Here is an 11,816-nt window from a genome sequence, read left to right on the forward strand (position 1 = left end):
CCACAGCTGTTTCCCAGTCCCCTGCCCCGATTGGCTAATTGGGGCAGGGGGCTGGTAAAGAGCTGCAGGGGAGGGAACGTTAATCCGGTCCCAGGGTTCAGGGCTGGGAAACAGGCTGTCTGGCACCTGGGGGAGCCCAGAGCTCCCCCTGGCTGCCACATGGAGAGCAGCATAGGCATTTCCCTGCCCTGAGCTACTCCCAACAAGTACTTGTGCGGATATGCTCTCACAGAAAGATTTCTGTGCATTAACTGTACATGTAGACATGCCACGTCTTCTTTTCTGCAGACTAAATAAGCCCAATGCCCTCAGCCTCGCTTCCTAAGTCATGCCCCCCAGCCCCCTAACCATTTTTGTTGCTGGACTCTCTCCAATTTGTCCACATCTTTTCGGTAGTGGGGCACTCAAAACTGGATAGAATAGAGGGGAATAATCTTTTCCCTTGATCTGCTGGCAACGCTGTCACTCATACAGCCCAGAGTGGCAACAAGAGCATGCTGTTGGCTCAGATTCAGCGTACTGTCCACAGTAACCCCAGGTCCTTTTCTGCAGAGCTTCTGCTAAGCCAGCTGGTCCCCAGCCTGTACCAGTGCATGGAATTGTTCCATCCCAAGTGCAGGACTTGGCACTTGTCCTTATTGAACTTCATGAGATTTCTTTTGGTCCAATCCTCCAATCTGTTGAGGTCTCTCCGAATCCTAGCCCTACCCTGCAGTGCATCGACTACTTTCCCCAGCTTGGTTTCATCTGCAAACTTGCTGAGGGTGCACTCCATCCCATCTTTCAGATCCTTGATGAAGATATTGAACAAAATTAGCCTCAGGACTGATCCCTGGGGCAAACAGACGATTTAAGACACAGCCACCCAATTAAGCATGCATATGCACTCACGCACTGTTTACACTGGAGCATACATGTTCTTGCCTTTACCCTTAATTATAATGGGGTAAGCTACCTTCCACTTACTGCAAGGTAAGAGCATACATACAGGCAATTAGCACAGAGTAGCTCACAAACAAAAGTTCACACTCTAGCTAGACTTGTCCACATGCTTCAGCAGGTTAACAAGAAGTGAAATCCAAGGTGGGCCTTTCCAAGATTTGAAACGCCTTATGTTCATGTACTTGATACAGTACAAAGGCAAACAGGCAGCATGCTGGGGCTCAGCACATATGCTGGGGAATAACGGAGCTCACCGTTAGCTCTATGAGGAAGTGCAAGATGGCAGAGCACAATGAAAAGGCATGTGGCACTGTTCCCTCCATTAACTGCTCTTGACCCAAGTCTCCTTGCCAGGTGATCAACTCCTTCTCCCCTCTAGAAGGACCCCAGCCTCTCTGCCTATGTACCTCAAACATTGTACTTCAGGCCTCCCAATTTTACCTTGAAAAGGAAGAGATTTCAGTTCTGACCATCCATATCACATGTGAGCCCCTAACCCCTCTGAGCACTCGGATAGCAAGTTTCTCCCATAAAATTTAGTAAATAGATGATTCAGCATCATTCTCACTTCCTTGAAAGGAAAGCCAAGTGATTTGCACAAGACTGCACTGGGAGTCAGCTTCAGACCTGGAAACAGAAAGTCTTAAGTCCCCATCCAGCAACCCATATACTGTGACACAGCCCCAAGCTTTATCCACGAGAGGAAACATGGAAGAAAATACCCTGACACTATCAATGTTACTTAGGCATTCTGCTGACCTAGTGCTTCCTTCAGCTGCCAATGCCATTTTCAGGATAAAGTGAATTGGACTTGTTCTCCAGAAGGGTAAGATGAACACTTCATCTGAACTGGCATTAACAATGCTGAGAAATGTTTCTGTTTCCCGACTATAAATACGATTTGAGTAAGCATGCATCTGAAGGGCTCAGTGATCCCAAATTGAGCCTTGCACACTTTCAGCAATAACCTACACGCTCAGAACAATGATAGTGGGTGTAAGGTGTTCCCTCGGCTTCATTTGGTCTTTCACCAAGTGATAATGAAGCAAATGTTGCCATGCTCATATGTTGGAAGTGTGAGGGCCAGAAAGCCAGCAACAGGTAGAATGGCCAACATCAATAAGACCTTGGGTGCCCAAAGGAGGGGACATAAGGGCATTCATACAGGATGTGGTAAGCCATCTGAGCTTGAGCAACACTGCTGCAGCCAGTGCCAGTGGAGATGCTCCAAGAGTGCATGCTCACCTTAAACTGTTCAACGCCCGTTCTGAGATGGTTAAGAGCAGTCCAGGCCCTGCAGGGCAGCTTCCAGCCTGAGGGGAAGAAGCTGGTGTTGGGGATGAAGTTCTTTAGCCACAGATCTGGAGCACCAAATTAAAGGAGCGTTGTGTGCCAGAACAAACTTGTTTTTCTCTCTTCAGAGACATGTACGCACTGCATTGCATGCTCGCTCTCTCTAGTTGGACAATGGGCCAAGGGAGGAATGAGTGGTTTTGTGAACTGGGAGGGAGCACACTGAACACGGAGCTAACAGAAGTCAAGTTGTTAGTGCAACAGTGTGCCTTGCTTCTTGTTTTTACAGGCTGAGCTGAATTCCAGCTCATAAATGACAAGAATGGCTGCTTAGTTCAGGCCCGCGTAGTGCCTGTTTTTGTAAAATGGTACATCAGTTCCAATTTGCTTTGCCTATTAATGCTTCTTGAGTAGAATTCAATAGCCTTTGTGAGCTTTGTAAACCCATTTTGTCGCACGCGCACTTCAGACGATGTAAGAAGTACAGCTCCATCACCTCCATTGGCCTGCATAAAACCCTGCCCAGGTTCAGACAGAGCAGCAAAAGTTGGGCTCTGACAAGGGGAGACAACACTGGAGAGAAATTTAAAAAAAAAAATTTCCAAAACAAAAGCCTGAGAGAGAAAGACTAACTGTAGACAGCAAGGTTTGGAAAGGAGTATGTTAACCCTTTCATCTCATCCTCTATTTAGGCTTGGACATCTATATGAGCTATATCCCCTAGCACTTGTGCACCTCCGGGTGAATTTAAAGCTTGGTTACTTACAAAACAAAAGACACCCTAACTTTATGAAGGTATTTTTATCCAACACCAAAGATTACTATGGAAACTTCAGTGCAACACTTAAGATATTCTAATCAATTCAAAGTAACTCAAGTTTTGAACAGTTTTATACAAATGTAATTAGCAACAAAATAGGAGGTCATCACTGACCATCTGGTAATGCAAAGAGCAGCCCAGATCCTGAAATCTGTAGACCCTCAAAGAGTTCAGTGGAAATCCAGGGGCCAGATTCTAGCCCACTTCTTACACACATAAAAAGGCTATAAGGGAATAAAGTGCGATTCTATTCCTCCCTGTTTGAATGCCAGAAAAATAATTAAGGCAAAATGGTGGGTGCATCCTCTTCCTTCTAGCTGCCTTTCAGCGACTTGCTCTTAAAGGTAAGATGACGGTAGGTGCATTGATGGATTTTCAGAGACTTGAACCAGGTAAACTAATGACATGCAGATGTCTAATATGTGGAACAGAATCTGGCCACAGCCTGGGACGGGGAACACGCTACAGCATTGGAGCTTAGAAATAAGCAAACACACTGAAAATGCAAACGTTTCATGTGACTGACTCATTTCAAAGTTAGCTTATTTAGCTCTAGTTAACAGCTAATAAATTAAATAAGCTACTGAACTTTTAGCTTGCTGATTTCCAACTTTGAATTAAATTGGGTGCTTCTGAGAAGCCAAGTGAAATGGGGTAGAATTAACATTGCAAAGCCCACTGACAGCTGTAACTTTCTCTGGATGGACATACTAACCATGTTTCTAAAACTGGTTTTGAAATGTCACTGGGCATGAAAATAAAAGGACTACTGTACAGATTTTCTACTCCCTCTTCCCCCATGCATTTCTTCTCTAACAACTACTTTATTTAGCTTCGTTATTGTGAAGTGCTTGGTATGACACGTACATCCTTTCTGAGTTTGTTGCATAAGTTCAGCGGATACATTCCAGATCCAGGAGTATTGGAATTATATTTCAGACCTATCTACTGACTTGTTTAAGTAGTCAATATGAAGGTGGATAACTTTGCTACACATATTCAAGACTAATCTTTTATTCTGAGATTAGTTTTTCCCCATTCACCTGCGGTCAACCAGTAAAGTGCAACATGGAATCACTTACAAGGATGCGCAGGACAAAACTGTCCAAGATACAGTTTGTGAAGTAAAAAGCAACTTGAAAACACAAGTCACCTTTGGAACTACAAGATGATCATCAATAAGGCTGCCCTGATTTTTCACCTTACTAAATCCCAACTCAGCAGGTTCTTAAAAAGAAAATATATAACCGTACTTCTTCTCCTTTAAACACTGTGGACACTCGTAGACAAGAGGGTTCATCAATCACTCCTCCACCATGAAAAGTTTGGGTGTTTCTTTTAAAATACTACAGCTTTACACTTTTATGGTGCACTTTTAATGTATACACCCTGCAAAGGTTTTACTGCCTGCTGCACCATAAAGAATAAATGAGAATTTGCTTCCTGTTATCTTGCTCTGGATGGTTCTCCAAGAGCAAGCAAAAACAGCTGAATTCTCAGCAGGCTGAGCTGTGTCTTAATTCTGGCAAAGCACAAAGAAACTTGTCTTCAGCAGTAAATAGAACAAGCTCTGTAAGACAAATACACATGCTGTATCAAGTGTGTGTTGAACACTATACAGACGGTGTCTAAAAACAAAGTATAAAAACTATTTTCAAGTCAGACACCCCTTAGCTCAGGACTAGTTCTCTGATTAAACACCAAAGAAAGAAAGTAAACATACACTTCTTTGTAAATTATGATAAAAAAACAAACTTCCAAAACTTTGGATTGCTCAGCTGAGTGAGATGGTCATGTGAGTAAATAGGGCTACTGTATGATATCCATTTGCATTATAAACAGGACCCAATCGGATCACAGGACTCGGCTTTTTAACTGCATCTGAAGAGAACGTTGCACATTCATTACCACCTGAAAAAAGAAGTTGGATTTCACCAACTTGACTGTTGGATTTTACTAACTCATCTTAACCCACCCATAACTTTTATCCTAGCAGAGGTGCCGTGCAATGCTTTGACCTTGCCTGAATAAGGCTCTACTCCGAGCTGGTTAATCAAGGTAAAAGGACCTGTGAAACACTTGGAAATTTGAAGTTGCGATTAGATCAGAATTAGTCGAAACGTTCAAGCCAAACCCGAACCTAATTTTCTTGTGTAAACAACAGCTAAAAGGCACTGATCGAAAACTGAATATGCTCTGAGAAACTAGCATTTCAAAAGAGTTTCTAGCTGGATCCAATCAGACAAAAAGCACGTTTGGAGAGCTGGCTTTTCTACGTAATTAGCTGATTACTTTTTCAAAGCACTATACAAGCCTAACAGTGCTATGCAGTGTCATTACTCCATTCATCTTCTCAGCATCAGTCATTTTCAAACAACCATGAGAAACTCAGCAGCTGCTAGCTCTATACAGAAAGAAGGATTTAAAACTGCACTGCACTGCTTTGGGCCACACAAGTGGCATTTCTCAAGGGAAGCTATCAATTGCTATCAAACCAGAACAGAAATATTTCATCTGATATTCACACCTCCCACTAAAAATTAAAAGCCATTAAAAAAGCAATCAAAAATGAAGTAGAGAAGTGTGATGTTTAAGTCAACACCCCTTGAATGTCAATCACAAAAGGTATATCATGACAACAATAACGCAGACCTTGTCAATTTATACTGCTCAAATAAAACAGAGGAAAAGCTGTTTATGTTCTCAAATGCAGTACAGTGAATTAGAAGACTCTTGTAAACATCACGTGATCTTTATGCCTTTTTCCAGAGCTCCTTGCCGCCGCTGGGATACACAGCACTTCAAGGCCTGTTACTGCAAACATCCCTTCTGAATGTAGGGGCTGCTAAACCAAGTCAACTGAGTGGTCCAGCCAGTCTGATACCTAGACTCAGACATGTGGTCTGTGTAAGAGGCATCACAGAAAGGTACAGGAAACGTCATGACACAATTAATGCAATGATCTGCCCACATAGGGTGCATCTTGGTAACTGCAGACAGATTGTGGTTGGGTTTGTAAGCCTAAAGCAAAGATCTGTGCATTTATAAAACTTTTAATCTGTAATGCAACAATGGATGTGCTTATTACCTACATAAATGTCTAATCCCTATTTAAATCTTACTTGCCCTCAACATAATGATAGTAAGTTTTACAGGTTAATTGTTCTGCATAAGAAAACGACATCCTTCATCAGGGCATAATGCCCACTTGTGAGTCACTCCCCCTGGAAGCACATGGTTGCAGGACAAGGTCCCTCCTAGCTCTTTAAGACAGCATGTGTAAAGCATCACCTACATTTACAATACTATTCCCATTTTGTGTAGCTTCAGAGAGCTACACAGAATGACAGGAGCATGCTGAATGCACCTTCCTTCTGACACGCACCTGTTTCTAAATAGATTTGGATTTGCATTTCTGTCCATCTCTCTCCAAATTGGCACAAGGTCAGGATAGTTAGCCTAAAGGTACTTTCTTACCCAGTTTACAATGAGCTGCCTCACTTGCAGAAAATCACAGAGACATCTTTCAATTGACATGTAATTTCAATGGCATTTACAAGAAAAATGTGTTGGTGTTACTAGCAATACACTATAAACCCACTGGGGGACTTGTATATTCCTGCTAACTCTTATTAATTCTCCCAACAACTCCCTTTTAACCATATTTTTGACAAAATACTTTGAAGGCACATTCTCTCTCCTATTAAATGTCAGGAGTTCCTGTGGAGCCTTGCCAGCCACTGTTTATTTTTGCTCAATATATAGACAGTATCAATATTTCCTTCCCCCAATCTTATTTCCCCCCCTTTCCCAAAGATTTTTCTTCTCTTACTACACAGATCTCTGCTAGTCTTTCCAGGAAAAAGATGACAGATAAAACCTTCAGTAGTATTTCTACCGGGCATAACAATGAGTGCTATCGGCGATTGCCACACTCCTCAATTAGAAATTGCTGTTTTATCTTTTATATGCAACAGTGCATTTCTGCAAATGTGACAAATTTCTCCTTCAGTACCACACTTGATACCTCGGCTTTGACTTTTCCTTCCTGTGGTACAGACCATATTCCTACCACGCAAGTCTACAGTAAAGCTTTCCCTTAGTGGGATGAGGAGTTGCCTCACTTACCTCGTCTCTGGATTGTAGCCCAATATGTAGAAAAATGAATCCACTCGGGCTTTAAACTCTCTAGCAGCAAATATGTCAGAAAAATGGGAGATGTTACACTTCCCTCTGAAAGAAAGAATACATTGTATTAGAATCCCATGCTGAACAGTTCAATTAAATAAGTACCTCTTTATTTTGAAGACAAGCGCAGAGCTGCCATGTGTACTTTCAACACTGATGTCACCAACATCCGTGCAAACTATTCCACTGATGTCAATGAAAGGAGATTCAGTTATTATACAGCCCTCAAAAGGTACTTGACAACCATTCATTAATTTTTGTTCAGCCAGAAGTCAATCTGAGGCAGTCACAAATGAACAGGATACACTTCTAATACAAAACCTGCCCCCAAATGCAATATGTAAGAATAATTACCTGGGGTTTTTTAACCAACTCTGTAAGGCAGCATTATAAAACTCTACTATTCACCTAGCTGAAAAACTATATGCCTGGTTTGTTTTTGTTTTTTAAATGGGAAAGCGAATCATCAGTCTTAATCACCACTCTTATGAGGCTGGAGCGTGTTTTCGTGTTTCAGCAGATAAATTTTCACATCAGTTTGCGAGACTGCAATTCTTATTATTAGACTGTAAACAATATGGAAAAAAGGAGTTCTGACAGCACCGTCACTTCATTGGGAACAACACCAGGGCAAATCTTATTCCTGTCCAAAGACTGCCTAGACAGATTTAATATAGGATAAATATTCCCCAAAGAGACCCATAGTTTTCTTTAACCTATAAAAATTCACAAGGACTTAAAACATCTTTATTAAATCTACTATTAAAAGCTCTTTCCTGCTTTGTTCTACGTTAAGGCTCAGACCAGCACAAGGCAATAAAGGGGCACACCTCTTCCTTCTTGGGCGCTCGTTGGCAGTGTTCGTGAGTAATCCTGGTTTACACATATTCTACAATTCTCCAAATGTTCTATAGATGTCTGCACACCAGTGGAGACACTGAGTCACAAGACTTTCTTTTCAGCAGTACTAAAATCTAACATGAATATATGGAGCATTTCCTTTCATTTGAATCATTCTGACCATTCGTTCCTTTAGATCAGGGGTTCTCAGCCCATGGCCCAGATCCAGCCCATGAAACAGTGTTATCTGCCACAAAGGGCTATCCGAGGATTCAAAAAACTGGCAACAGGGCAGAGCAATATTAACTGGCACTCCCCTATTGCCAAATCGCTGAATCTGTGAAGAGACCAGCAGGCCAGATAGTGTGGCCCTGCACGCTAGATTAGAGCAGGCTGGCTATTATAGAGGACATTCCAGTTTTCTGCTACTCTGTCCTCTATTGATACAAAACCCGATGCTGTTATGTCCTCTATTTTTCTGTTCAAGAAAAAAAATTCTCTCTCTTCAAGAGAAAAATAGAGGACATAACTGCATCTATAGCTAACTAATTGGTGGTCCATCTAGAGCAGTGGTGCTCTGCCATTTAGACGCATGGAACAGAGGAGTGGCTGCCCCAGCCCTGCACCTCCAATCTAGGGTGGCCATCACAGAGGACAGTCCGGTTGTCCTCTGTCCTCTGCTGATATGAAACCTGATGCCGTTATATTCTCTATTTTTCTCTTCAAGAGGACAGAGGACAACCAGACTGCCCTCTATGATGGCCACCCTAGATTGGAGGTGCGGGGCTGGGCCAGCCACTCCTCTGTTCCATGCGTCTAAATGGCAGAGCACCACTGCTCTAGATGGACCACCAATTAGTTATACCTTCATTTCATTACACCCAAAGTTCTTCAGCTTTGTAGCAGCTATTATGTAGTAGTTGGTCCTATTTTACCCACTGGGATTCTGAGTTCCTTCCCCTGTTTCTGGTTTTTGTAGAGACAGTAATAGCTTTACACTGGAAAACTGATCAGCATGTCACTGGGTTTCTCTCTGCAAACCTTACATGGGCAAAGCTCTGTTGAAAACAAAACAGCTACATCTGTCAGTTTTCTCCCAAAGCAACATTTTTATATCCACATATTATTGCAAAAGGAAGATGACTAGGGGACCAGTCTTGAAAATTTACTCATGTGAGTATTCTCAGAGAATTCAAAAGAACAACTCCTGTGAGTAAAGGCTGCAAAATTGGATGCTGAGATTGCCTCCTTATAAGTCAACTCCCTTGGCAGCCATGCTCTAGAACAGTAATTTTCAACCATCATGCTGTGAAATCCTTTCAAGGGTGCCATGCAACGTTAGCACTGTTAGATGTGCAAACACAAGTAGCAAGATAAACCTAGATATTTCAAATGGGAATCCACAGGTGCCTATACACGTGCACTGAGGCTGCTCCAACGTGCTGTAATTACAATGAGTCAGAGCAGAATCAATTAATCGAGTCTGCTGGAGAGTGGTAATTACCACACTCCAGCAGACTCCAGTGGCACGTGTATCAGCGTCCCTGCTCCGCAAAATGGCAGTGGGGGTGCTTCAACTAAAGCTCGTTCGACCAGCTTTAGTTAAAGTGCTCCTGCCACTATTTTTCAGTGCAGGGTTGCTGACACATGTGACACTCCGGGCACCTTAATCAGAGTGGCTCTCTGAGTGGCTCCAATTAAAGCCAACCCCCTCCCTGAGCACATGTATAAACGCCCCAAGTATTAAAAACATTCTGACCTCGTGGTTTTTCTAAGATCTTTGTAACAGAATCGCTCGAGTACTTTTCTGCAGTCAAAAACTGAGTAAAAACGAAGAGCTGGCAATTGGCATATCAATGTGTGCCTTGATTCTAACAAAGGGTGCCTTGAGTTTAAAAAGGCTGAGAACCACTGCTCCAGGGGCATAACACTAATGTATTTTTGGACAGCTGCTGTCAAATTGCAATGGAACATTACCACGGTCTACAGCTGAGATCAACTGTTTGGCCTGACTGAAGCATTGACAAGCCCGTTCATCACTTCATTTCATCTTAATTTCTTGTAAACAGAAACAAAGATTTAAAAAAAAAAAAAAAAAACGGCAGCTCTTCTGCTCTCTTTCTTCACAGTTTCCTGTAGCAAGATCTTCAGTGTTTTTCCTATAGAAAACTCCCTGACAGAGGAGAGCAGAAGAACTACCGTATCTGTGGGGGGTTTCTACAAGAATTAAGATACAGGGAAAGCGATAAATTTTAAGGCAGAAGAAATTTAACTTTCCCTTATATAATGCCTTAGCATAATTCACCTGAACCAGTAATTAATAACTAGAATCCAAATCTGCTTCTCGCACAACATGGATTTACCCCAACTCCCCAAAACAGCACAGCCTTTCATATAAGCAGGACCAGGTATTGCTACTCATTTCAGGTAAAAGAGACTAGTGTTTAGGACATGCTGGCATAGGGCTCCACAAGCACTTTCCACTTAAAATGTTGTACTGGTTACAGTGTGGGACTGGGAGTTGGGACCACTGGTTCCATTTTCACACTGGCTTACTGTGTGACCTTGGACAGCCATCTGTTTGTGAAGGGTAAGGTAATGATCTAATTTATTACTAAATTAGAACTCAAAGTCAGTACTTCCAGACCTCCCCATGTTTTCAGTGTATTTTTTTTTTGTTACTTCAGTTGTAAGATCATCAGAGCAGTCAGTCTTCTCATATCGGCATCTTGCATGCACCTGTGACAATTACCAGCACATTCTGCATTTCCTCCCATACAACCTATACCTTTTTCCTTAAAATCAGTCCCATCCCATCCCCCAAAACTAACGTATTAAGCATGGAAGCCGATTTTGTGCCCAAGACAGAAGCACCCAGCTTTGACGACAGCTTCAACAGTGCAGCAGCTACTGAGTTACTGTTCAGGCAGTTGAGGGAGTAAATTGTTCTTCACTCCAGTGGTGCTAAAGATCCTCTCTCCTTTTTAATGGGCTCGACATTCAACTAATCAAGTTAACCTTTCTTAGTGCAATTTTGCTGTCTGCTTCTGGTCTCTCTCTCTTCCTGTTTCAGAGCCTTGGAGACACTTTACTTGTTTTCAAAAGCATAGATCCATGCAGGGGACTTGTCTGCACCAACAACTAGAGTTTCAGCTTTAGTTAAGCAGGAAAGTGTGGATGAGTCTGCTAAAGATTAGGTTCTGTCCCTGCTCTATGCAGCCATAACTAACTCTGGAAAAGTGTTTTCTTCTTTATACTGCGCCTTTCAAAAACAAGGTGCCTGTTATATTACAGGCCATGTTGTTGGTTAGAAAATATGGTAATAAAATGCTACTAGGTAGAGGAGGAGTGGAAAGAACTGGTTCGGCTCCTGATTTTTCGAACAGATTATTTGCCTGAATGTCAGCATTTAGAAACGTGACCCCCTACAAGTTCGGCTGCATTTTTCAAAGGGGTTAATATTAAAACGTAGCTCATAAATATACATGTAGTCACTGCCACAAATGCACGAGGAAAACCAGAATGAGAATTAAATAAGCCAACAGGAAATTCAGTCACAACAGTCATTTTAAAATACTGAAGTATTTTGTAGCACAAGGCTGATGTGCTGGATTAAAAAAAAATAAATCTATAACTGCTTGCATTTTACTCTGTTATCACTTTGTTTTGGCTTTTTAAAATATTTGTTTAGGTTTTGTTTTCTCTTATAATGGGGGAAGAGAGGCAACACAGT

At 42.1% G+C, this 11,816-nt stretch overlaps 1 protein-coding gene across 6 annotated transcripts in view; it reads right to left on the bottom strand.

Moving 5' to 3' along the window:
- RERE (arginine-glutamic acid dipeptide repeats) overlaps window positions 1–11,816 on the bottom strand; it is a 327,292-nt gene that overhangs the window by 106,504 nt on the left and 208,972 nt on the right. For all 6 annotated transcript variants that reach the window (XR_003091768.1, XM_025191600.1, XM_014525590.2 and 3 more), the window contains exon 6: window positions 7,184–7,288. Coding sequence is in view for 5 of the 6 variants with exons in the window: in XM_025191600.1 (XP_025047385.1) it covers window positions 7,184–7,288 (105 nt within the window). In the remaining variant the exon portion in view is untranslated. The remainder of the gene's footprint in view (window positions 1–7,183; window positions 7,289–11,816) is intronic.

This window comes from Alligator sinensis, unplaced genomic scaffold, assembly GCF_000455745.1.
Source record: "Alligator sinensis unplaced genomic scaffold, ASM45574v1 scaffold457_1, whole genome shotgun sequence".
NCBI lineage: Eukaryota > Metazoa > Chordata > Crocodylia > Alligatoridae > Alligator > Alligator sinensis.